This window comes from Zosterops lateralis, assembly GCF_965231275.1.
Source record: "Zosterops lateralis genome assembly, chromosome: 17".
Classification (NCBI taxonomy): domain Eukaryota; kingdom Metazoa; phylum Chordata; class Aves; order Passeriformes; family Zosteropidae; genus Zosterops; species Zosterops lateralis.
The window spans coordinates 10,487,924-10,514,866 of NC_139777.1; the positions used below are offsets into that span (position 1 = coordinate 10,487,924).

The following is a 26,943-nucleotide window of genomic DNA, read 5'->3' on the forward strand; positions in this document are numbered from 1 at the left end:
GCGCCGCCAAGCGCGCGAGAGCTGCGGGCGGGGCGGGGCGGGGCGGACCTGAAGGGGCGGGTGGGTCCTGCCGGACCGGGAACATCCCGGGGACGTCCCGGGAACATCCCGGTGCCTTCCAACGATCCCGGGGATCCGGGGACAGCCACAGCTGCTCTGCGCACCCTGTGCCAGGGCCTGCCCACCCTCCCAGGGAACAATTCCTGCCCAATATCCCATCCAGCCCTGCCCTCTGGCACTGGGAAGCCATTCCCTGTGTCCTGTTCCTCCATCCCTTGTCCCCAGTCCCTCTCCAGCTCTCCTGGAGCCCCTTTAGGCCCTGGAAGGGGCTCTGAGCTCTCCCTGGAGCCTTCTGTTCTCCAGGTGAGCACCCCCAGCTCTCCCAGCCTGGCTCCAGAGCAGAGGGGCTCCAGCCCTGGCAGCAAATCCTCCTCTGGGCTCTCTCCAGCAGCTCCAGGTCCTCCCTGTGCTGGGCCCCAGGGCTGGACACAGCATTCCCGCTGGGATCTCACCTGAGTGGAGAGGGAGAACCCCTGCCATTCTGCTGTCCCTGTCCATGACAGAGGATGGAACCAGGTGACCTTTAAGGTCCCTTCCAACCTAACCCACTCCATGATTCTGTGACTGTGGGAAGAGCACGGTCTTGGTGGTGCCTGTGATCCTGGGGAAGTCACGGCAGCAGGAATGGTTGGATTGATTGTGAACACGGTTTTGGACCAACACAGTGCCCTTGCCCTAGGAAAACTCTTGGGATGAGAGGGGCGCCTTTGGGTGCAGGGACACTTGAGGAGATCTGGGATCCTCCCAGTGTGACAGGAACAGCAAACTTCAGAGGTGGCTGCCAGAACAAAATACCTTTATCCCTGTTCCTGCTGCCTCCCAGAAAACCCCTGGAGTCTCCTTTAGAGAAGGAGCTTAGAGGTGAGAATTAGCCCGGGCTGCTGGAGCGATGCTCTGATCCCAGAAAGGAAAGCAGGCAGGAGTGAGAGGCACTGGCTCAGAAAACGCAGGTGGACTGAGGATGGGAAGCGATCCATTGGGAAGTAGAGGTGCAGGGCAGGAAAAAAAAAAATCCCTGGAAAAATGCCGTTGCTGACAAGGGAAGTGGAAACATCAAGAGTCCAGGCTGGCTCCTACAAAACTCCCAAAAATCTGCTGGAGGGCAGCTGCTTTCCTGGCTTTTCCCCCCCTTTTTTCCCCCTGCAGCCCCATAAAGGAAAGCAGGAGCTGGAAGCTGAGGTCAGCAGCCTCAGCCGTCCCTCTGGGCGCGTGACAGCCGTGACAGATGGCCCTTCCCTCCGGAGCCTCCAGGTCCTTCCCGGGCACCTGGGAACAGCCGGGAGCTGGGATTTTCCTGCACGTCCTGGATCCAGAGCTGCAGCTCTCCCCCTGGATCTGCCTTGGCCTGGGGCAGGCTCTTGTCCTCCTAAATGGATTTTCCCAGGCGTTTTCCCCATCATTAATAAATGCCAAGCTCCGGAGCAGGGAAAATCTTTGGGGTGTTGTTTGATAGGGTTAAACCGATGGGGGCATCCCCCTGGGATGGCTCTGATTTCCCTCTTGGGTGGGGATGAGGGGACAGAGGTGACAGATGATGACAGAGGTGATGGGACAGGGAAGATGGGACAGGCATGATGGTGACAGAGGTGGTGACAGTGTTGATGGGACAGGGGTGATGGGACAGAGGTGATGAGAACAGGGATGATGGGATAGGGGGATGGTGACAGGAATGATGGTGATGGAGATGAGGCAGATGATGGGACAGGCGTGATGGTGACACAGGTGGTGACAGTGTTGATGGGACAGGCATGATGGGACAGAGATGATGAAAGAGATGGTGACAGAGATGATGGTGACAGTGGTGTTGATGACAGAAGTGATGGGACAGAGATGGTGGGGACAGATATGATGGTGACAGGGTTGAAGGGACAGGGATAGAACAGAGTTGATGGGACAGGGAAGATGGTGACAGGGGTGATAGGATGGGGATGATAAGACAAAGGTGACGGGATGGAGGGGATGATGAAAAAAATTCTTTTCCACAGAGGAAAAAACAGGTGCTCCTTGAGAGCTGAAATCCAAGGGATCCTCCCACCCCACGTGGAGCTGAAGAAGTTCTTTGCCATATTAATCACCAAGAAACCCCAATGCTGATATCCACAGGCTCCCCTGGAGCAGCTCACCCCGAGCTGGAGCAATGAACCCTCGTGGGGTGGTTTGGGGGAATTAGGTGGGAAACCTCTGGTGTGATGCAGTGGTGGTGCTTTCCCAGGATGGAGTGGCCATGCTGTGGGATTCCCTCTCCCTTCCCAGCAGGATGCCGTGCCTGGAAGAGCACCTTTGGCACTGAGGGAGTATTAACCCAGTTTAGAGACCCTGAGTCACTCCAAACTCTTTTCTTATGGAGAAAAACAACAGAAGTCAATTAAAATATGATTTTTTAATATGGACTGATTGTGCCATTCCCACTGTCTGGAATGTTCATCCCCTCAGACCATGGCCAGCTCCAAGCATGGGAGCTATCCCACAGGCTGCTGTAGGGTTTTTTGGGAAGCATGATGTTTGGTGAATATCCCTGCAGCTCTGCTGCTGCGGGCTTTTGGGATGGTTCTTTTACCCCAGTGGAATGGAGTCTCCTTGATGGCAATTTATTTTATATTTCCCTTCCCTTCCCTTCCCTTCCCTTCCCTTCCCTTCCCTTCCCTTCCCTTCCCTTCCCTTCCCTTCCCTTCCCTTCCCTGGTGCTGGGCAGTTCTTGACTTCATTTCCCACCCCAGTGGTCCCTCTGAGCCCCCTCACAGCCAGCCTTGGGGACAGGACACAAAAGGGACATCCCATCTCGGGGAAATTAAAAGTCCTGATTTAAAGAAAAAAGGCAAAAATCAGCAGATTTGCAGCTTTTTTAGCCATAGCCCAGCTTGAAGGGAGTCGACCGCTGGAAGCACGGATAAAGCTGTTGGGAATTTGGCTTGCGCTCTCCCAGAGCTGAGAGGGACTGGGATGGGGATACCAGCTGGGAGTAAGGTCATGTATCCAGAGGCAGGGAGGTCAGGGCTGTGAGGACACTGTGTATGGAGCAGGTGAAAGTCTGGGAGCATCATCCTGGCTCAGTCTCCCTGGAATTATTCCCTAGTGTTGGCCAGGCTTGGCCCCCACTGCCCCAGACCAGGAATCCCCATTGGCCCAGATCCTCCCTATTGGCTCAGATTCCCCCAGTGCCCCAGAGCCCCCAGTGCCCCCCCCAGTGCTCTAGAGCCCCCAGTGCCCCCCCAGTGCCCCAGAGCCCCCAGTGCCCCCCCAGTGCTCCAGAGCCTCCAGTGCCTCCCCAGTGCCTCAGACCTCCCAGTGCCCCCCCCCGCCCCCCACAATGCCCCAGCCCCTCAATGCCCCAGATCCCCCCTATTGCCCTGGACATTTCCATTCTCCATCTTTGCCCCAGCCCCTGCAATGCCCCATTTTCCCTCCATTACCTCAAGTCCCCCACATTCCCCAGCTCCCCCATTATCCCCCCAATGCCCCAGCCCCCCTGCCCCCGTTTCCAGCCCCCCCCCCCCCATTTCCCCAGGTGCCCCTATTGCACCAGCCCCCCAATGTCCAAGCCCCCCCTTCCTCACTGACCCCCCATTACTCCAGGTCCCCATTTCAACCCCCCTCATTCTCCCTGCTCCCTGCCCCTCAAATAAATCATCCCTCCCTTCACCCCTGGTGCACCCCTCCTGTCCCATTCCCGAGGGTCAGAGAGATTGGGATGAGCATGGAAAGGACTGGGGGAGGAGGATGGGAGAGAAGGGTATGGAAATGGGGATGGGGGAAAGGTAATGGGATGGGAATTATGAGGGTGGGGAGGTGTGGGGATAGGGGGATGGGGGTTAGAGAGATGTGGGGGTTTGGGGCATGGGGGTGGATGGGGATAGGGATAGGGATGGATGATGGTGAGAATGGGGAGTGCTGATGAGGATGAGGAGATGTGGGGATGGGGGGGTGGATGGGGATAGTGGGAAAATGCTGGAGTTGGGGGCTGGGAGGGGACTGGGGGATGATGAAGACGGGAGTGATGATGAAGATGGGAGGGTGATGGGGGTGATGGGGTGGGGGGGGTGATGTGGATGAGGGTGTTGATGAGGTAGGGAGGTGTTGATGAGGATGGGGTGGTGTGGGTGAGATGGGGATGGCAGGAAGGTGATGGGGATGGGAGTGATGAGGATGGGGGTGTTGATAAGGTTGGGGGGATGCTGATGAGGATGGGGGTGATGAGGATGGGGGGTGTGGGTGAGGAGGGATGGAGGGAAGGGGATGGGGATGATGGGATTTGGGGTGATGAGGGTGAGGGTGTTGATAGGGTTGGGGGGATGTTGCTGAAGATGGGGGGGTGATGATGAGGATGGGGAGGTGGGGGGTGGTGGGCTGGGGGTGATGAGGATGGAGAGATATTGATAAAGGTTGGGGGGTATGTTGGTAAGGATGGGGGTGTTGGTAAGGTAGGGGTATGTTGATGAGAATGGGGGTTGATGATGAGGATGGGGAGGTGTGGGGGTGATGGGGCTGGAGGGATGTTGACAAGGTTGGGGTGGTTGATAAGGTTGAGGGGTGTGTTGATGAGGTTGGGGGGTGTGTTGATAAGGTTGGGGGGTGTGTTGATGAGGTTGGGGTGTGTTGATGAGGATGTTGATAAGGTTGGGGGGTGTGCTGATGAGGATGTTGATAAGGTTAGGGGGTGTGTTGATAAGGTTGGGGGGCTGTGCTGATGAGGATGTTGATGAGGTTGGGGGGTGTGTTGATAAGGTTGGGGGGTGTGCTGATGAGGATGTTGATAAGGTTGGGGGGTGTGTTGATAAGGTTGGGGGTGTCGATAAGGCACGCGGGGTGCTCAGGATGGTGCGGGGGTGATGATGAGGATGCTGATGCGCGGGTGCGGGGGCGATGCGGATGCCGCGGAGCTGCCGGGGCCGGGGGTGCCGGGCCGGGGGTGTGCGGGGGTTCCCGCGCGGAGCGGCGCGCAGCGAGCGCGGCCCCGCGGAGCCGGAGCGCGCCGCCCCCGCCCCCGCCCCGCCGCGCCCGGGGGGGGGGGTAGCGGCGGCGGCGCCGCGCTGACGGCTCGGTGGGCACCGCGATGCTGCGGGCCGCGGCCGAGCGGGGCTGAGCGGCGGCGGGGGCCGGCGAGCGGAGCCCAGGGAAGGGGGGGCCGCGGCGGCGGCGGGCGGAGGGGAGGGCGGGCGGGCGGGGAGGGGGGGGGGCGGCGAGCGATGGATGAGGACAACATGACGAGGAGCGAGGAGCAGGAGCTGAGTCTGCAGAAGGCGCTGCAGCAGTGCGAGCTGGTCCAGAACATGATCGACATCAGCATCTCCAACCTGGAGGGGCTCCGCACCAAGTGCGCCGCCTCCAACGACCTCACGCAGAAGGAGATCCGCACCCTGGAGGTACGGGCCCGCCGACCCCCCCCCCCCGACATCAACACCCCCCCATCAGTCTCCCCCCCACCCCCCCCGGGCCGCGGCGGGTTCCCCCGCGGCGCTGCGGTGCGCCCGAGTGAGGCTGCGCGCTCTGCAGGTGGCCCCGAGGTGGGTCCGGGACCACCGAACCCTCCAGCCGGGACCCACCGGGGGGGCCCGGCCCCGGCCGCAGCCCCCCGGTATCCTCCCGGTATTCCCCGGCATCCCCCGGCCCGGCCGCGTCCCTCCCCCGGCTTCCTCCGCCCGGCAGGCGGCATCCCTCGGCCCACCTGCATCCCCGGCCCACCTGCATCCCCCGGCCCACCTGCATCCCCCGGCCCACCTGCATCCCTTCCCCCTTCCCGCAGCCCCCGGCCCGGCCGCATCCCTTCCTCCGGGCTGCTGCTCCAGCCGGCCTGCCTCCCATCGGCCCACCTGCCCCCCTGCTGCCTGGCTGCATCCCCCCAGCCCGGCTGCATCCCTTTCCCTGGGCGGCATCCCCTCGGCCCACCTGCATTCCTTGTGGCAGGCTGCATCCCACGGGCCTGGCTGCATCCCTTCCGCGGGGCTGCATCTCCTGGGCCTGCTGAATCCCTTTTCCTGAGCTGCATCCCCTCAGCCCACCTGCATCCCCTTCCAGCGGGCTCCGACTGTCCCAGCTGGCTGCATCCCCCTGCCCCACCTGCCTCCCTCCCCCCAGGCAGCAGACCCTGGCCCGGCTGCCCCCTCCCCTCCCCTCCCTGCTCCTGCCAGCAAGGGGCTGAGGCTCCCCTTGGAGCGTGCTGAGCCCCCACTGGGGTGGATTTAGGGTTCAGTAGGAGGCGGGTGGGCTGTGGTGGGCAGGGAATGGCCAGGGATTCCCAGGCTGAGTGGGATCCCCGCAGCTGGCACGGAGCGAGGAGAGGCGAGGCCGTGACCCTGGGGAGACGCCAGCGGGGCTGTGCCGGGGCTGTGCCGGGGCTGTGGGGGCAGCTGATGTGGAGCTGGGGCTGTGGGTGGGGGGTTTTCAGAGCCTGATCCCACTCAGGCCTCCCAGCTGGTCCTGCAGCCCCTCGGTGGGGCAGCTCTTGGCTCTGGACCATGGCTGGAACACCCTGTCCTGCTGCTTTTGCTCCCGAAGTTCCTGAGTGCTGTGGGAACAATTGGGGTGTCACCACATCACTGCTGTGCCACTCGTGGGGTGACCCAGGTTTGGAGTGCAACTCCCTGCTCTGCATCCCAACTTCTGCTCATTCCCACTCCCATCCTGCTGTCGTCTCCCCTTGATTCCTGTCCCATCCCAACTCTCCGTGTGAGGGGCTGGGACAACTCTCCATGTTGGTCCTGGAGCAACCTTGGGAGAGGGATAACAGGGGTTTTGGGGTGTGCTGCAGGATTTTTGGGATGCAGGCAGGCTCCAAATCCCCAGGAGAACCTGCCAGGAGGTGCAGGACTCCAGGAGCTCATCCCACATGGAGTGATGGTCTCATTGAGGTCAGCGCTGAGGATTCCCTGTCTGTGTCCCATGGACATGGAGGGGACCAGGGGGGCATGGTGGAGCCATCCTGGTGGGATGCTCCTTCCCAGCATCCCAGTGCCACTGGGGCAGCCCAGCTGGGGCTGGATGAAGGGTCTGGAGGTGGTCAGGGAGATGTTATCCTACAAATGCTCAGAGGGAAGCACCTCCCCGGCCCCTATGGATCACTCAGTGCCAGCCATGGGCAGCCCCGGCATTGCCATCCCTAAAGCACCCCCAAACAGGGAGTTTGGCATGTTCCAGCCAAGGACATCCCTGCTGACACCCTCTGGTTGTTTGTCACCTCAAACCCAGGGTGATTCCCACAAGGGGAGTGAATGCAGGGCCAGATTCCCGATGCCAGCCCTGGTCTGGCTCCTGCCGTTGTCCTGGGTTGCCACCAGCGTCACCGGGAGCCGAGCTTGGCCCTGAGTCCCCAAGTCCCCGAGTCTCTGTGTCCCTGAGTCCCTGCTGCCACCACCACGTCCCAAGGACGTGACACAGACTCCGAGGCCTCGCTCAGCACCTCTTCCCTTCCCATCTGGTGGCAGCAGAGCTGGGCCGGGCAGTGCCATGGCAAAAGGAGGGGTCACCTGGGATGTGGCACTGGGGACTGTGCCCAGCCCTTGTGTCAGCACCAGCCTGGAATAAAATGGGAGAATCCTGTTTTTTTGTTAACCTTCATAGCCTAAACCTTGATTTTCCTGGATTAATAGAAGCTTTTCCCTTCTTTTTTTGTTTTAAGCCACTTTAAGGTAGACATGAGCTCCCATCCTCCTTCATCCTGCTGTGCAGCGTTTTTGGGATGGGTACCGTGGCTGCAGCCTGGTTCCAGTGGCAATCCTTGGAGCTGGGAGGATTTTTGGGTCTTGATTATGCCTTGGGAAAGGTGGAGAGCAGGACCAAGGCAGCAGCTGAGATAAAACACCTGGGGTGGAAATCAAGGTTTGCTTCCTATGGGGCAGCATCCAGAAGGAGCTGAGTGTTCATCCCTTAGCCCTGCCTGGCCTGTGGGGTTTTATCCCTGTCCAAGTGTGCCAGTTGGGCTTTATGGCTCTAAAGTTGGGATTGGGTATAAATATGGATTAGGGGTGCTGTGTTTGGTGGAATTTGGGAACACCAGGAGGAAAATTTGGTCAGAGCTGGGTGATATTCCCGACTGTCCCACAGCACTGTTCTGTCTGTGGGGTTAAACCCCATGCCAATGTCAGAATGTGGGTCAGGGCTGCCAGGAACCGGTGGATGGCTCCCAGGATAACCCCAGGATCAACACTTCCCTCTCCCAGGGCTGCCGTGCTCCTGCCAGAACAGGGAACTCTCCCAGGATAATTTTGGCTGCCGTGTGGTGAGGATGGGAAGAGGCTCCAAGGAAGGAGCTGTGGCCATTCCCAAACCTCCACAGGCTGTGGAGATGCTGTTCCAGCACTGGGGTTTGCCCAGGGAAGCTGTGGCTGTCCCTGGATCCCTGGCAGTGTCCCAGGCCAGGTTGGAAGGCGCTTGGAGCAAGCAAGTGCCCCTGCCCATGGGGTGGACCTGGATGAGCTTTAAGCTCCTTCCAACCCAAACCATTCCATGATTTTGTGATTTTCACTGCCTGAACGCTTGGATTCTCTGGTGTCTCATAGGGGTGAGCACAGTGCACTTCTCCCAGAGCTGGATCCTCCCAGGGTGCTGATGGAGACATTTCAGCTCCTGTGTTCCCAGCAAAACCCCCAGAGACCTTTTAGCATCTCCTGAAATAAAGAATGTGCAGAGCCGGAGACATCTCACAAGCCCAACAGCACCTTGGGAGAGCCCTGAGAGGAAAAATAGACCCGTGGCAAGGAATTCCCCTGCCCCAGGCTGCTCCAGGTGCCTCTGGAATAACAAACTCCTTGGTGGGAGCCGGAGGAAGCTGCTCTGGTCGGGTTTCTTGTTATGGAAAAAGACATTTAGGGGGTTATTTAGGGGGTTATCGTACTCACTGCATGGCATGAAGGCATCCCACATGGATCCGGATGGGATGGGGTGGGATGGGGTGGGATGGGGTGGGATGGGATGAGATGGGATGGGATGGGATGGGATGGGATGAGATGGGATGGGATGGGGTGGGATGGGATGGGGATGGGATGGGGTGGGATGGGATGGGATGGGCATTCCCGACTGCTCACCGGGTGCCAGGTGAATGAACTTCCCCTCCTGGATTTTCCGCCGCCCGTCCCGGTCTCCAGGCAGGGCCGGTGCTGTCGCCAGCCCGGCTGACGTCAAGGATCCCATTCCAGGGGGGAACAGCCGCCCTCCCGCTCCTTGGAGACCGCCGGGGGTGGGGGAGCCGCCGCTCGCGGCCGCGCTGGGTTCGGGATGAGCCGAGGGAATTCCTGCTCGGGGGGATGGGAGGGGTTGGGACTGGGAAATCTGGCTCCAGCCCCGGGTGATCCCAGCCCCTCGCCCCGCTGGGGTCACCCGAGGTGACATGGAGTGGGGACATCGCTCCCGTGCCCGCTCCCGCCCCGGGGCAGCAGGGACCTTGTTTTCCGAGGGGCCGGGGGGTTCCAGGAGCTGCTGGAGCCTCCGAGGAGAAGGGAATCCCCACGGTTTCTCTCCTCCAAACCAGAGCATCGCTCCTGCCTTCCTCCGGGCGGAGCTGGAGCAGGGAGAGGCGCTGGAAAGGTGGGGAAACAAAATCTTTGGATCCCCTCCAGCAGCATCCCCAGCTGGACCAGCAGCGAATCCCAACAGCAGCGAGAGAGGAATCCCCAGCCCTCTCCTTGTGCCCCCTGCCCGCTTCCAGCTGGGGAAACTGAGGCACGGAGGGGCACAGCAGGGGGAGGTTGAGCCACAGCAGGAACATTTCCCACAGTTGCTCCATCCCGGGAGGAGCGGGAGGCGGAGCAGCTCCGCAGCCGCGGGACGGGGCTTTTCCTGCGGGACGGGGCCGTCTCGTCCCTCCCCTTTCCAGCCCCAGCAGAACCGAAGGATTTTGGATTTCACAGAGGGGGTTTGGGGCTTTTTTTTTTTTTTGCTTTTTTTTTTTTTTTTTTTCCTGGCTGTAGCAGATCCATGGACCAGAGCACCTGGGGGTCCCAGCGGGCTCCTCTTTTTGGGGTAAAAATGACCCCTCCTGTCCCTCAAGGGCTGTGTGGGGGTGAGTTTCCCCCACCTGGAAATGAAATTTCCTCCCTTTCCCCCACTCTTTCCCCATTCCAGCTCACCTGTGCACGGCGGTGGTGGGGCCTGCCCTGTCGCTGTCCCCAGCTCCATTCCCACCCCTGATTTTGGCGCTGGTGGTGCCGTGGTGGCTCGGAAATCACCTTTATTCCCTTTGGGATCCCACCTGGAGAGGCAGAATGGCAAACAGGCTGGGGGCAGGATGTGGATTTTTCAGGAATTGCTTTTCCTGGTGTTTTGCTGCAGTCGTGTCCATGCAAGGACATTTTGGAGAGACAGGAGCTGCCTCTGGGTGTGTTAAGGGTGCCTGGGGCTGCTTCAGCTCCAAAAGCCTGGAGCGTGTTTGGGATTCGAGATCCAGGTTGATCCTTAACCCTTTGATTGTCTGTTTTGGGATTTTTTTTTTTCCTTAAAAATCATCCCTGGAAGTGGGGCAGGGCTCTGCAGAGCTGAGGGCTCCCTGCAGCCCCCAGGCCCGGCCTCATTTTCGGGGGTTAATTTTCAGGAATTAATCTCTGGTAGCCAGGCTGGGGATGGGGAGAAGCTGCCAGGGGGGTGACAACCCTGTCCCCAGCTCCTGACAGGGCCATCACCCACCTGGGGGGTGATTTTGGGGGTGATGCCAACCCCTGTGGGTGTCACCACGAGAGAAAGGACGAGGAGAAACAGGAAAACTCCCAAATGCCACAGTGGGGTTCTCCCTTACCCCAAACCATCCCGTATTTCGCCCGTCTATTTTTGGGGGGTGCGGGAGCAGAGGCACAGCACCATCTAGTGCTGCCGGCGCCGGGGAATCACCCAGCTGGGAGAGCAGGAGCAGGAAATCCCAGCAGCTCCCCGGCCCTGCTCTATATTCCCGGGAAACGAGGGCAGGCGCTCAGCAAATTTATTTTGGGAGCTGCTGGACTGCGGCTGGGAACTGCTCTGGCCTCGGGCTGGGAGGATTGGGGGGATTGGGGAGATGATCCCAGCAGCGATGGGGCTGCAGAGGAGCAGAGAGGGAGGGGAAGGAAGGAGGAAGGTTTGGGTTGGTGAGGGGGGAATGAGGAGAAAATGCCACATTCCGGCCTCGGGATGCGATGCTGTGGCTGGTCCCCTTGGAGGGTGTTTATGGGGTGTAAAGGAAGGGAGTGTGGCTCTTGGGGGATGTCTGGGGGGTCCTTGGCACCAAATCTGGGTGTAAGAGAGGGTTAGGGTTAGGGTTAGGGTTAGGGTTAGGGTTAGGGTTAGGGTTAGGGAGACCGTGTCCTTTAGGGCTCCCTTGGCCCTGAGGCTGGAGTAAAAGTGGGAGAAGTGTCCTGTGGGCGGCTGGACAGCGCTGGGATGGGGCAGTGCCTGTGGGAAAAGTGGTGCCTGTCCCCCCTGTCCCCCTCACAGCCCCCGGGGGTCCCCAAGGGCTGTCCCTGCCCTGAACAAGACCCCAGTGCTGGCTTGGGGATGAAGGAGCTGATAAAGGGATTTTTGGGGAGGGAAATTCCCTATTGGACACCAAACCTGGATGCTCTTGGCTGCAGGAGCATTTTGGGGCAGAATTTTGAGCCTCAGGATGAGGCAGGGTGAGAGTGGCAGTGGGGGGATCCCATGAGGGTTTTCCCTTCTTTTCCAGAGCAAACTGGTGAAGTATTTCAGCCGGCAGCTGTCCTGCAAGAGGAAGGTGGCCCTGCAGGAGCGCAATGCCAAACTGGAGGGATTCCCGCAGCTCCTGCACTGGTTCCGCATCGTCGACATCCGTAAGGAGGTGATGGAGGTACGGGCTGGGCCTTCCCGCCTGGAAAAGGAATGGGCCTTTTCCCAGGGGCGGTGGGTTCCTCACCCCGCCCACCAGCGGGGACATTGCTGTGCCCAGCGGTGTTACACGGACCCCTCGGCAGTGGGGACATCCCCCATGTCCCCACCAGTGTCCTCCTGCCACCGCCTGGGCTCCTGCAGGGAGGGGGTGGCAGCCAAAGGCAATCCCACCTCCAGGGAAAAGGGAGTTCTGTGATGGAGCTGAGTGTTCCCCATCAGGGATGGGCTTTCCTGGAGCTCCCAGGAAAGCTATCCAGCTGGAGCTATCCAGCTGGGTCTGGATAGACCAAAAACTAGAAAAACTGGAGAGAAAACTGAAGTTCCTCCAGGTTTTCTTGGAGATTCAGGTGGAAAATGGATGGGTTTGGGATTCTCCCTGGTGTTCCCCGAGGTTTAGAGGATGCCCCAGGGAGTTTATCCTTCCTCAATCATTCCTGGCCCATTCCTCCCTCAGGAAATCGCCCCTGGGCAGCTCAGCCTGGAGGATCTGCTGGACATGACCGATGACCAGGTCTGTGCCACCGTGGAGAAGTTTGGGGCCAACAGGGAGGAGTGTGCCCGGCTGAACGCGTCCCTGTCCTGCCTGCGCAGCGTGCACAAGTCTGGTGAGTGACCCCTGTCCCCTGGCCGGGCTGGGTGACACCGTCCTGCTGTGCTGACACCAGGAGTGTGGCTTTAATGCAGGTGTTAATGCACCCCCGGGAACTCATTTCCTGCAGGGAACTTCTTGGAGTTGCTCTGGGAGAAGGATTTGGGGGTGCTGGTGGGTGAGAGCAGGGACCCCAAAACCCTCCTGCCCTGGGCTGAGCCCCCAGCGTGGGCAGCAGGAAAGGAGAGGGGGTTTCTGCCCCTCTGCCCTGCCCAGGTGAGACCCCACTTGCAGAGCTGCCCCAGCCCTGGGGTCCCCAACATGGGAAGGATGTGGAGCAGCTGGAGTGAGGCCAGAGGAGGAGATGCTGCCAGGGCTGGAGCCCCTCTGCTCTGGAGCCAGGCTGGGAGAGCTGGGGGTGCTCACCTGGAGAACAGAAGGCTCCAGGGAGAGCTCAGAGCCCCTGCCAGGGCCTAAAGGGGCTCCAGGAGAGCTGGAGAGGGACTGGGGACAAGGGATGGAGGGACAGGACACAGGGAATGGCTTCCCAGTGCCAGAGGGCAGGGCTGGATGGGATATTGGGCAGGAATTGTTCCCTGGGAGGGTGGGCAGGCCCTGGCACAGGGTGCCCAGAGCAGCTGTGGCTGCCCCTGGATCCCTGGCAGTGTCCAAGGTCAGGCTGGACATTGGGGCTTGGAGCAGCCTGGGACAGTGGGAGGTGTCCCTGCCCATGGCAGGGGTAGCACTGGATGAGGGCCCCTCCAAATCCAGCCCATTCCGTGACTCTCACAGGATCCCCTGACCCCCCGTTCCTGCAGGAGCTCAGTCAGGGGCTCAGGGGGAAGCTCCGACACGCGGCAGCTCCAGCATCGCTCCCCGGCTGGCTCAGAGCGGAGCCCCCATTCCCAAACCCCTTCCCCAGGAAAGCCCCAGCCCCGCCCGCCCCTCCCGGCGCTGTGCGGTGCGCGGTGCGCGGTCCCCGGGCGGTGGCAGCAGAGCTCCGCTCCTCCATCGCTGCAGGAGCCGCTCCGGCTGCAGCCGCACCGGCACCGGGGACAGAGCGGGGCCGCCCCTGCCCGGGGAGGGCCCGGGGGATGCGGCGTGGGCGGCCCAGGGTCCTGCACGGTGTGCCGGCATCGTGTCCCAGCCGAGCCTTGATGGGTCACAACAAAATCGTTTGGGTTGGAAAAGATCCTTTAATGCGAGTCCAGGTATTCCCCAGCACTGCCAAGGCCACCAGTGACTCCTGTCCCCCGGTGCCACATCCACACGGCTGTGACATCCCTGCAGGGATGGGGATCTACCACTACCCTGGGCAGCTGTGCCAGGGCCTGACCACCCTTTTAGTGGAGGAGCTTTCCCCAAATTCCACCCTGAGCCTCCCCTGGCCCAGCCTGAGGCCATTCCCTCTCCTCCTGTCCCTGTTCCCTGGGAGCAGAGCCCGACCCCCCCGGCTGTCCCCTCCTGTCAGGGAGTTGTGCAGAGCCACAAGGTCCCCCCTGAGCCTCCTTTTCTCCAGGCTGAGCCCCTTTCCAGCTCCCTCAGCCTCTCCTGGGGCTGCAGCCCCTTCCCCAGCTCTGTTCCCTGCCCTGTACACGCTCCAGCCCCTCTGGCACAGCCCATCCCCATGGATGGCACCACAGAACCAACTGTGGTACCAGCTCAGGGGGGCACTGCCAGCACAGGGGGGACTCTGGGGCAGCAGCAGCCCCCTGTGATTTGGGGACCCCAGAGTTCTCTGCCTGGCTCCTGTCCCCTCTAGAGGGGCTCCTCCAGCACAGCTGCATCCAGGTTTTGGCAGGCTGGGAATGAGCCCTGCTGGGTTTTCAGCTGGGCTTTGCAGGTGTGGAGCAGCCCTTGGGGACAGCAGGGGACAGTGCTGTGTCACAGTGATGTGCCATGCTTTAAGGAGGGGCAGCTTTGGGGACCAGCAGTGTCCCCAGAGCATGGAATGTCCCAGAGAGGGATCCCAGCTCCTGCTGGAGAGACCTTGGCCACATCCACCAGTTCTGGTGACTGGATCCTCTCCAGGCTTCCCACATGGCACCAGGTGGCAGTGCCACCCTGTGCTGGGGACAGTGGGGGAGGTGAGGCTGTCTGAGCCCCACCTGCCATTCCCTGGGGATTATCCCCCACTCCAGCTCCCTAAATCCAGCCCCTGCCCCCCTTCCCTTCGGCATTTCCATGCAGTCTCTGCTATTTGAGGAAGGGCGGCGGTGCCTCCCTGGGAGCCCCGGGAAGGCTCTCGGCTGCTCTTTGTTCAAACACCTCTGACTTTTAAAGGCTGCTCCGAACAAATCCCACTCTCCCCCTCTGCCCTCTCGGCCCAAGGAATTCCCTGCTTTGGAAAATCCTCCTTGGCCTTTGGCTCGGCAGCTGCGGGGAAGTTTCTTTGGTTCCTCCAGAGTTTTCTGGCTGGAGGGGGTGGAAGTGCCGGATGTCAGTGGGATGCTGCTGCTCCATTTGCTCCCTAATGGGGCAGCTGATGGGGCTGCCAGCATTCCTGGTGGTCCATTGGATCCCGGCAGGAGAGAGCCAGCCGGCCATGGAGTGTTTGTCTTTCCTGGTGCTCCATTTAACTCCATCCATCATCCCGCTGCTCCCGCCGGGGGCGGCTGCTCCATCCCCTCGGCATTGCCGGGATGCTGCCATGGCCATTCCTGCTCTGCCGGAGCTGGGGGATCAGGATCCTTGGAAATGCCAGCTGCTGTGGGTCCGTGCCATGCTGGAGATGCATTGTCCCATGGATGACACAGCCTTGGGGACAGGGAGGGGACAGGCAGAGCCCTGAGGGGTGCAGGAGCTCCCAGGCAGCGGAAACTGAATCTCCCTGAATTTCTTGGGAATTTGGACGTGGGAAGCTCCACCAGGTGGGCTCCCTGTTCCCTTCCTCTGCCAAACAAATTGCTCCATCCCAGGAATTCCCCCTTTTTTTATCCCCTGGGAGAGCAGGAGCAGAGTCCCTGCCCCTCTCTTGATGGCAGGGAGTTGTGGACAGGGATTTCTGGCCAGGGAAGGGCAGGATGCTCCCCGGATGCCTTGGGCTGAGGGTGGGCAATGGGAACTAATCATCCTGCCCAGCCAGGCCGGCTCCAGATTCCCTACAGTCCAGCCAGCATGTTTGGGAGGGATGTGGGATTGGCACAGGCAGAGCAGCACTGCTGGGCCTTGGGAATGTCCCCCTGGGCTGTTGGGGACTGAGCAGTGATGGGGTTGTGGCTTTGGGGTGCACTAAGGGGGTGCTGTGCTGCCTCCATCCCTCCATCCATCCCTCCATCCATCCCTCCATCCATCCCTCCATCCATCCATCCCTCCATCCATCCATCCCTCCATCCATCCCTCCATCCATCCATCCATCCATCCATCCATCCCTCCATCCATCCATCATCCATCCATCCATCCATCCATCCATCCATCCATCCATCCATCCATCCATCCATCCATCCCTCCCTCCATCCCTCCCTCCATCCATCCCTCCATCCATCCCTCCATCCATCCATCCATCCCTCCATCCATCCATCCCTCCATCCATCCATCCATCCATCCATCATCCATCCATCCCTCATCCATCCATCCATCATCCATCCATCCATCATCCATCTATCCATCCCTCCATCCATCCCTCCATCCATCCCTCCATCCATCCCTCTATCCATCCCTCCATCCATCCATCATCCATCCATCCATCCATCCATCCCTGGATTCCAGGGATTTTGAGCTGCTGGCTGGCTCCATGGCTCCATGACAGTGATGTTGGCACAGCCCTGAGGAGCTGTCGGGGAGTTTTTAGGATGGAGATAAAAAGCATCCTGGGATGGCAGTGATGCTCTCTTTGAATGTTGGGATTTTACATCTATTGGGATATGACAGCCCCCCCAAAGGAGCCCTGGGTGCAACAACTGCCTCAGAAATGCCTTTTAATCTGTGTTTTAGCTGCATTTTATCTCCTTGAGAGGCAAGAGATTGTCCTCATCCTAAAAATACAATTAATGAACAAGCTGCATCCTCCTTAAAAGCTGGAATTCCTTGGCAGGAGCCACAGTGGCCAATTCCGAGACGCCAAGATTTGTATCCATAAAGCAGGAATGAGGTTCAGGATTAACCTTTCCCATCCATCTTTATTTATTGAGTCGTTAATTAGAAGCCTCTAATTTCCCAGGCTGCCCCTGCCTGGGCGGGGAGCTGGAGGCTGTTTCATGGAGATGGATTTTGCCGGGATGGGCTTGGAAAAGGAGCCACTTCCCGAGCTGAGCATCCCGGGGGCAATAGGGAAAACCCCGGAGCATCCCATAAATCAGAGAGGCAAACCCACATTAACCCCCCCTGCTCTGTGGTGTTAACAAGGCTGGATCGGGTTTTCCTTGGATGTGGATCCGTGGGAGTGGGGTTTTGTTATCGGGTTTGATCTCAGAGTGGGATTAATTTAATATTAATTTAATATAAAATCTGAGCGGAGCTGTGGCCTGAGGAGTTGATGGGGTGTGACTGGTGAGGGATGTGTGGAGGTTATTAAGTGTCCTACCGGGAAAAACCAGCGGGAACGGAATATTTATGAGCCCTGGGAAGGCTGGGGGTGGCCTGGGGACAGCAGGGGCTCAGGCAGGGTCAGGAACAATGAGGGAAAAGCAGGAAAAATCCCAGTTTGGAGGGAATTTGGGAGCTCTGCTGGTGTGCTGGAGAGGAGGGAAGAGTTGACCTTCCTGATATCCCCGTGCTGCCAAGCTGGGTGATTCCAGCATCTTTTCCAGAGGGATGTGGGTGCTGGGACCATGGGGCTTCCCAAAAATCCTTGGGCATTCCAAAATCTCTGGTTTGCTCCCCTGGGAACAGCTTTTGGGAAGGAAACGAGCACTGGGAGCATCCTGAGGAGCAGCTGGGGTGCAGGGCTGCCTCACCAGCTCCCACGGGAAGATCCAATAATTCCCAGCCTTTTATTTTAAGGAAAACAAAAGAGCCTTGCTCTTTGTTGTTTGGGATGGGTGAAAAACAGGTGGGGTTTTTCCATCTCTGGATCCATGAGCTGCATCCCAGTGCTGCCTCCTCTCTCTTCCCGGGAGTTTGTTTTCCTATTGGTTTTTAATGGAGTGGTTTGGGAAAAGTTTCCCTGACGAAATGGGGCAGAGAGAGGGATCTGAGGGGATTAATGAAGCCAAACTCATCCAAAGGGAGCATCCACAGGGACAGGAGAGGTGGCCCGTGGGACTGGGGCTGAGATCCAAAAAACAACTAATATTTGGGATCTAAAGAACACCAGGAAGTTTTGAGGAGCGATCAGGGCGTCAAGGGGCAGAGGGAGCTCTTCCTGTGGTTTTCCAGCTGGGAATGAGCGCGGCAGCCGCCGGGAGGGAGCGGGATCCGCCAGCCTTTAACAGGCTTTGGAGCGAGAGGAGCTTTGGGATATTTTTGCTGTTTTGTTGGTTTTTTTCCCTGTTAAGCGCATTCCCGGGTTAAGCCGATCCCATCAGGCGCACTGCTCGCTCCCTGCCGCCCTCCTGCTCCCCGGCCTGTTCCAGGGACATCCTCACCCCATCCTCACCCCATCCTCATTAACGCCGCTAATTAGCGCCGGGCAGGCTCCTTATGCAAATCAAGGCGAGTGAAGCGGCCAATGGGAAGAGCAGGATTTGCATAAGCGCGCCGTGATTTGCATACACTGAGAATTTTTCATATTTTAAATTTTTTTTCAGTAAATAATTTTACTCTTCTTATTTTTAGTTTAATTTATTTTTATTTATTAATCTTATTAATTAATTATTTCATTTTAAAACAGTTTTAAATAAAATAAATATAAAATATAGTTTATTTAAAATATAATAGAAACAAAATATAGGTTTTATTTTTTTTATTTTAATTTCTTATTTATTCTAATTAATTTATAACATTTTTACTTCTTACTTTTAATTTCTTTTTACTTCTTATGAATTCTAATTAATTTGTTTTAATTTTTAGAGGTTTTAATTATTATTTTTACTTTATTTTGATTTCTTTTTAATTTCAGTGAACTAATTTTAATTTAAACTCTTTAACATATTATTTTAATTATATTTAATTCTAAATAATTAGGTTTAATTTCTAAAAATAATATTATTTAATTAATCTAATATTATTTTATTTATTTCATTATTTAATGTTATTTTATTTAATTTCTAATTCGTGCTAATGAATTAAATTTAATTTTTAAGGTTTTTAATATTATTTTTTCTTTTTATTCTGTTGTTGATACATATTTTTAAATATTTTACAATTATTTGGGAATTTTTTATTATTTAAAAAATATTTTGCAATTATTCGGGAATTTTTTACTGTTAATTTTTTCATATTTTACAATTATTTTGGCAGTTTTTAATCCTTTATTTTGATGTTCTGCTCCCAGAAAATGATTCCAGCAAACTCCTCGTGCCCCAATCTCCACCCCTTGACTCAAAGCTTTTTTTCATCCTAAACTTTTCATTTCCCAAGCCTTTCCTTCTCCTCTGGAGCTTGAACTGAGCCATTTCCATGGAAAGGCTGGAGCGAGGGGAGAGGATCCAGTGACCAACCCAGCAGGGAGGGGGAAAGAGGTGCTGGAAAATGAGATTTGGGTTTTCCTCAATGGGGACAACCCAAAGGCCTCAGTCCAGGGGCCTTGAGCTGGGATCAAGGGCCAAATTCCACCTGGATCATCCTTGGGATGGTGATGGATAATTAGGAGTGGAGAGGAGCCTTTGTTAATTACAGCTGCTGTTCATTACACAAATGGGGGTGAGGTGGGGCATCAGCCTGGGCCAGGAGAGATGTCACTGTCCAGTGCCACCATTGGGGGTGACAGTGGGGGCTGGTGATGGTGGGGACACGTGGGGACACCTCCAGCCCTGGCAAATCCCTCACTTGGAGCACTGAGGCTCCAGAGTGGGATCTCCAGAGAAGCCGTGGGTGTCCCATCCCTGGCAGTGCCCAAGGCCAGGTTGGATGGGGTTTGGAGCAGCCTGGGATGGTGGGAGGTGTCCCTGCCATGGCAGGGCTGGCACTGGAGGATCCTGTGGGAATCTCTGTGCTGTTCAGGCCACCCATCCCTCTGCTCTGGAGCCAGGCTGGGAGAGCTGGGGGTGCTCACCTGGAGAACAGAAGGCTCCAGGGAGAGCTCAGAGCCCCTGCCAGGGCCTAAAGGGGCTCCAGGAGAGCTGGAGAGGGACTGGGGACAAGGGCTGGAGGGACAGGACACAGGGAATGGCTTCCCACTGCCAGAGGGCAGGGCTGGATGGGATATTGGGCAGGAATTGTTCCCTGGGAGGGTGGGCAGGCCCTGGCACAGGGTGCCCAGAGCAGCTGTGGCTGCCCCTGGATCATTGGAGGTGTCCAAGGCCAGGCTGGACACTGGGGCTTGGAGCAGCCTGGGACAGGGAAAGGTGTCCCTGCCCATGGCAGGGGTGGGAGGATATGACCCTGAAGGTCCCTTCCCACCCCAGCCATGCCAAGGTTCTGTAACACAGAGCAGCTCCTTGCTGGGACACAGTGCCAGGAGAGAACCAGCCATGGAATATGGGTGGGAAGAGACCTTTAGGATCACCTCATTCCGCGGGCAAGGACTCCTTCCCCTAAACCAGGCTGCTCCCAGCCCCTCCACAACCCTCCAACACTCGCAGGACTTTAATCTTTAACCCCCTCAGGGCTGAGCAGGGCATCCCCAGCCGCTGCCCCCAGCTCACGGCCGCCTCTCCCTGTGCTCTCCGCAGGCGGGAGCCTCTCCAAGCAGGACTGGACCATCCAGTGGCCGAGCACGGAGCCGGGCAAGGAGAACAGCCCGGGCTGCCCCGCGGAGCCGGGCCCCTGGGGCAGGACGCACCCGAGCCCCAAGGCGCCGCCCAAGTGCGGGCAGCACCACTGCCACGGCGGGCCCGCGTCCCTGGGGCCCGTGTACACGCACGTGGACCGCCTGACCGTGGAGCCCCCCCCGGGGCTGTGCCCCCCGCTCGAGGCCGGGCCCCGCTCGCTGCCGCCGTCCCCCCGGCAGCGCCACGCCGCGCACACCCCCCCGCGCACCCCCAACATCGTCACCACCATGACCCCGCCGGGGACCCCCCCCGTGCGCCGCAGGAACAAACTGAAGCCCCCCGGGACGCCCCCGCCCTCCTCGAGGAAGCTGATCCACCTCATCCCGGGGTTCACGGCGCTGCACAGGAGCAAATCCCACGAGTTCCAGCTGGGGCACCGCGTGGACGAGGCGCACACCCCCAAGTAAGTGGTGCCCCGGGTGCTGGTGGGTGTTGGAGGGGATAAACCTCATCCCAGCGCCTCGGGAAAAGCGCATTTATCCCTAAATGTCGGCTCTTGTTCGGAGGTTTCGTGTGGAATTGCCTTTCCTCGCAGCGGGGGATGTTGTGGGGCGGTGCCGGTTCCGCTCCCCCGGGATGTCATTTGGGGTGCATGGGGAGCACCCAGGGGCTCGGGATCGCTGGCTGACACCCGGAATGTGGGATGGGAGGGCTGGATTTTCCGGCTGCCGCGCGGGGATGGCCGTGAGAACTGCTGGAGAGAGACGGGAATAATCACCTTCCACTGAAAAGTGGATCTATGGGTTTATAAATCCCCGTGGAGAGGACGGTGTATGTGCTGGAGACCCCCCGGGATCTTTTCCATCCTGGCGGTGCCGGGATCGCGCTCTCCGGGCTCTGCCCCATCCCGCTGCTCCTGCTCTGCGCCCCCGCTGCCGGCAGAGGCTGCTGCTGTGCAGGGAAAGGATTCCCTGGCATCGCCACGTTCCCTCTCCATCCCTTTCCACCCCTTTCCGTGGCCCTGCTCGGAAAACCTTTCTCCTGCCATGGCACGGGCTGGCAGAGGGGGCTGGGGGCCGCTTTGGACATCACCTCCTCTCCCTGAGGGTGTTTTGGGATGGAGCTGACTCCCAAAACAGGATCCCAGGACAAACTGCTCTTTTTGTCCCCAAGTTTGGGGTTCTTGAGGATAAAAAGGCTGTGCCAGAATCCCGGGAAGAGTCCCCTGAGGGCTGTGGAGGGAGCAGGGATGCCCTGGCACAGCACAGGCACATCCGTGATGTTCGGGCAGCTCCAGCTGGACGTGGGAAGGGTTAAATCCCATGAGGAGCTCCCAGAGCCTGACCTGGAGCTGCCCTTGCTGGGGCAGAGGGACCCAGGGCGGGTTTGGGGGTGGCAGATGTGTCTGGTGGCCTCGGCACCGCGGTGTCCCTTGTCCCCCGGGCTGTGACAGCCTCGCTGCTCCCGATGAGGGTGATCATCACCCTCCTTCTCCCCCGAGCTGGGAATTTGGGTGTCCAAAGGCTTTTAGCGTTTGGGAACAAAGCCATTTCAGCTGGAAAATGCCTCCTGGAGGGCCGCCCTCCCCCTCGTGCTTAGGCACTGGAAAGGAGTGTTTGCTTTGTTTGTCCCCAGGAGCATCCCCGTGTCCCCAGGGCGCATTCCCAGGGAGCAGCCTCTCCCTTCTCCTGCTCTTGTCGGCATTCCAGCCCCCAGTCCTTGAGAAGGTCTCACTGAGGGCAGAGCTTCCCCCGTTTGACCCCCAGGTTGGTCATTGGATGTTCCCTGATGATCCTGAGTGGAAATCCCCTGGCACCCTTGGGAAGGGAGCACTGGAGACACTGGGAAAATGGGATACAGTCAGGCAAGGATCAAAGGAATTGAGGTTTGGGCTGGAAGGGACCCTAAAGCTCATCTCATCTCATTCCAAGGGCAGGGACACCTTCCAGCACTCCTGGTCACTCTGACATGGAGCTGGGACACCGGTTTTGGACACCATCAAATCTTCTGGCTGCTGATTCCCCAGTGAGGGGATGGGATGTCTGGAATTCCCTGCAAAGGGAAGGAGCAGGGAAAGGTGTGGGGATGGAAATGTCACAGGAGTGACACAAACACAGTGACGTCCCCTCTGCCTTCATCACTCTCCACCTTCCTGGGTGTCCAGAGCAGCTGTGGCTGCCCCTGGATCCCTGGAATGTCCAAGGAAGGCTGGACAGGGCTTGGAGCAGCCTGGGACAGTGGGAGGTGTCCCTGCCCATGGCAGGGGGTGGGAATGGATGAGCTTTCAGGTCCTTTCCAACCCAACACATTCCATGACTCCTTTCCCTGACTGCAGCCAGATCTCCCAGTGTCTCCAGTGCTCTCTCCCCAATGGTGCTGGGCAGTTCCAACTCCCGATTAGGGAATTAATCAGGGAAAAGGCCAATATTGACAGGGCCCCGTTGTGCTCCAGGGGCCGCTGCGCCGGGTTGGATCCGGATTCCTGCAAACCTCTTGGAGGAGCAGGGAAGTTCATTTTCTCTAATGGCACTTAATGATTTTGCAGGAGACAACCACTAAATCCTGCCTGCTAATCCCATTAGCGGGTCGGGGTTGTAATTAGCGCGTTAAAGAGGCAGCTTCGTCTTTTCCCCCTCTTATTTTCCAGCACAGCCTTGCTGGAGTGGGAGCTGTTTATTAGCCTGGATGAGGTGGAAAATGCCTGGCACAGATAACAAGTGGATTAAAATTGAAATATTTTCGGGCTCTTCTCAACTAATTGTTATTTTATGGCCGTGGCCATGGAATTTGAGGACAGGGTTTTTTTTTAATGTCACACTTCTACAGTGTCCTGAAGTTCTTTGTGCTTCCTGCAGGAGGGAGCTCATCCCTGGAAGAGGATTTGGGGCTTTCCCTGATCAGCCCCTTCTGGTTTCAGCTGTGCCCCTGGGCTTTTGGGTTGCTTTGGATTGGGGCTTTCTGTTCCCCGTGTCCTGTTCCAGCATGGCAGGAGGGGCTGGACGTGGAGAGCCGAGAGGTTGAGGACACTCTTGGGATCCCAAGTGCTGGGTGGGATCTCCTGGAGTGATTTGGGGTGGAGATTTCCCCCATCCTGCCTGTTCTCTGCAAGGACCCTTCTGAGACCCTCCCAGGAGAGAGGCTGGCATCCCTCAGGTTGATTTATGGAACGGTTTGAGTGGGAAGGGATGTCCAGGACCATCTTGTCCCAACCCCTGCCATGGGCAGGGACACCTCCCACTGTCCAAGGCTGCTCCAAGCCCCAATGTCCAACCTGGCCTTGGGCACTGCCAGGGATCCAGGGGCAGCCACAGCTGCTCTGGGCACCCTGTGCCAGGGCCTGCCCACCCTCCCAGGGAACAATTCCTGCCCAATATCCCATCCAGCCCTGCCCTCTGGCAGTGGGAAGCCATTCCCTGTGTCTGTCACTTGTCCCAACTCCCTTTATCTCCTCCTCAGCTGAGGATGGGGTGCAACGGGCTCTGGGGAGCCAGGGGTGACTTTGGCAGAAGGAGAAATCGGTTTCCCCACGAGCTGTGGGTCGGGATTGATGGAATGGAGCCCTCAGGGTTCTCTGGGGCTGCTCCCTCCGGATTTTTCCACCTCGGCACAGACAGAAAATAAAACACCACCATTTATTTGTGACAGCAGCAGCAGCAACCGGGTCCCCTCCAGAGCAAGGCCACCGTGTACTGCTTGATTCCCGATGACAGCTCATAAACTCCTTTGAATGTTGTGTTTTGGATCTTATTCCCAGCGTTTAATCCATCATTTCTGTGTGCCAAGACCTTCTGAGGCAGGGGTTAAGTTTTTTTTTTTTTTGCCTTTTGGAGCTCCCAGCCTCCAATTTTCCTTCATGGAGTCTCCAGCTGCTGACCGTAACTCCGAGGTACGGAACATTACTCCTGAAAAGATCCCCTGACTTCCATAAATCCACAACCCATAAACATCTCAGGAATGGTCCTGAAACGGAAACAAAACATTGAGAGTGGCTGATAATATAATGCCCATTTAATACCTCATGAATTCCACGGGCCATTGGAATCTCTCTTGGGTAGTTAATGATTATCCATCAGCCAGGGAAGAAACAAACTCGGAATGGGAGGTCTTAAAAATCCATTAGTTGGGGAACAGAAGTCCAGCTCGTGTGTTAACCCTTGGGAGGGGTGTCCAGTGGATCTCTGGGGCAGGAGCTGCCCTGGGGTGGGTGCTCTCTATCCTTACACCCATCCTTTGGCCAGTCCTTTGTCCTCTGACCTCTGCCTACACCCACCCATCATCCTTGGACCCGTCCTTAGGCCTGGCTTTCATCTTTAGACCTGCCCTTGAGCCCATCCTTCATCTCTGGACCCCTCATTAGACCTGGTCTTTGTCCTTGAGTCCATCCTTTATCCTTTGACTTGTACTTAGACCTTTCCTTTGTACTTAGACATCTCCATCATCCTTGGACCCATCCTTAGACCCATCCTTCATCTTTAGACCTGTCCTTGGACTCATCCTGGGATCCCTCATTAGGCCCATCCTTCATCCTTTGGCTCGTACTTGGAATTTAATTTGTGCTTAGAACCATTTGTCATTTTTAGACTCATCCTTAGACCCTTCATCCTTCCTCTTTAGGCCTGTCCTTGAACCCACCTGTCATCCTTGGACCCTTTGTTAGACCCACCCTTGGAACCACCTTTTATCCTTGGGCCCATCCTCCCTTCTGTGATCCATCCTTTATCCTTTGGCCTGGACTTGAACATTTCCCTTTGTACTTAGACCCACCCTTCACCCTTAGACCCATCCCTAGACCCATCCTTCATCTTTGGGCCTGTTCTTGGACCCACCCTTCATCCTGGGACCCCTTGTTAGACCCATCCTTTGTCCTTTGGCCCATCCTTAGACAGATCCTTCATCCTCTCACCCATATTTGGGCCCCTCCTCCATCTTTAGGCCTGTCCTTGAACTTGTCCTTCATCCCTGGACCCCTCACAGGACCCACCCTTGGATCAATCCTTCCTCCTTTGTCCTTTGACCCATCCCTAGACCCATCCTTCATCCCTGGACCCCTCATTAAACCCACCCTTCACCTTTTATCCCATCCTTCTTCCTCTGACCCATCCCTAGACCCATCCTTCACCCCTGGACCCCTCATTAGACCCACCCTTCATCTTTTACCTCATCCTTCTTCATCTAACCCATCCCTAGACCCATCTTTCTTCCTCTGACCCATCCTTAGACCCATCCTTTGTCTTCCTTCGACCCACCCTTCATCTTTGGACCCCTCCTTAGACCCATCCCCTGACCCCCCCTTTGTCCCCTGGCCCTTGCCAAGTGGAGCTGAGCCCAAACCCTCATCTGCTTCCCAGCTGTGGCTCCTGCTGCCACGCTGCTCTCTGGCCACATCCGTGAACTCCGTGGCCTCAAGGAACATCCTCTGGAAGCAGCTGGAGAGGGTGGATCAGAGCATGACCCGACCTGGCTGAGCCCGGGGGACGTGCTGAGCTCCAGCTGCTGGACAGGACAGGACATTTTTGTGGTGCACCTAGGTCAGGTTTGGGCAGGGACCAGCCTCCTCCAGCTCAAGGCAGATGGATTTTGGCTAAATTTTCCGTGAATTCTCCTTATTCTGTGTTGTTGCAGTGACATTCCGGGTGTGACTGTTTTCCTGGTGGTTCAAAGCCTTCTGAAGGTTCATTTCCTTCCCTTTTGCCCTGTTGGTGCCGAGGTGCTTTTCTGGTGGGATTTTTCCAGACTGGGATGAGGATTTCCTGGCTGGGTGAAGTCAGACATGAAGTTCAGATGTGAACTGGGGATAGAGCACATCCCCATTTTCTTATTTTCCTTTTTCCTTTACCTCCAACTTTAACTCTAGACCCTTTCTGTCCTGGGGGTGTTTTACTCCATCCCACATTACAAATTCCGATGACAATGGGATATTCCCTGTGGCCCTTGGCCAAGTCTAGCGCCCAACTGGGGCCATCAAGGCAGAGAGGGGAAAACTGAATCCCAGACCTCCAAAAACCTGGAACCAGAGGGCAGAGAGGGAAAAACTGAATCCCAGACCTCCAAAAACCTGGGAGCAGAGGTCTCCATCATCCCCACCCCAACGAGCAGCCCGTGCTTAGACTGTGCCTCAGATTTAATCATTTAAGCTGGTCCTAAATAGGCCCTGATGGGTCATTAATTCTGCTGCTCTGCAACCTTGATAATAACGATGTTTCCCCTTGTAGCAATTCCCATCCACCTGGTGGATTGATTATTGGATGTTCCGCACGGGCGGGAATCGGCGTCCAGGCGGCTCCTCTGACATTCCCCAGCTTTGGAAAGGCAGGTGGGCTCCTGGCACTGGGCATGAGCAGGAGATGGATGTTTGCAGAGCAGGTGGATGCAGCAGGACGTTGCCAACATGTGGGAATAATCCATATGGAGCATCTTCCCGAGGTGGGCGCTGTCCCAGCCCCGGGGTGGCAGCAGGAGCAGGGCAGTGCCCGTCCCCTGTGACTCACCCCAAACCCTGGGGCCAGTTGTGGGTCCCTCCTGGCAAGAGAGACCTGGAGGGGCTGGAGCGTGTCCAGGGAAGGGAATGGAGCTGGGGAAGGGGCTGCAGCCCCAGGAGAGGCTGAGGGAGCTGGAAAGGGGCTCAGCCTGGAGGAAAGGAGGCTCAGGGGGGACCTTGTGGCTCTGCACAACTCCCTGACAGGAGGGGACAGCCGGGGGGGTCGGGCTCTGCTCCCAGGGAACAGGGACAGGAGGAGAGGG

The 26,943-nt window shown here is 57.7% G+C and overlaps 1 protein-coding gene across 1 annotated transcript in view; it reads left to right on the plus strand.

Annotated features, from left to right (window-relative positions):
- Positions 1 to 5,243: 5,243 nt before the first annotated feature.
- The window catches only part of KSR2 (kinase suppressor of ras 2), a gene marked incomplete at both ends in the record, with an annotated part of 75,364 nt that continues 53,664 nt past the window's right edge, over positions 5,244 to 26,943 (plus strand). The window contains 4 exons of the mRNA XM_083874100.1: positions 5,244 to 5,420; positions 11,681 to 11,821; positions 12,317 to 12,467; positions 20,164 to 20,665. Of these exons, the coding sequence (XP_083730226.1) occupies positions 5,244 to 5,420; positions 11,681 to 11,821; positions 12,317 to 12,467; positions 20,164 to 20,665 (971 nt within the window). The remainder of the gene's footprint in view (positions 5,421 to 11,680; positions 11,822 to 12,316; positions 12,468 to 20,163; positions 20,666 to 26,943) is intronic.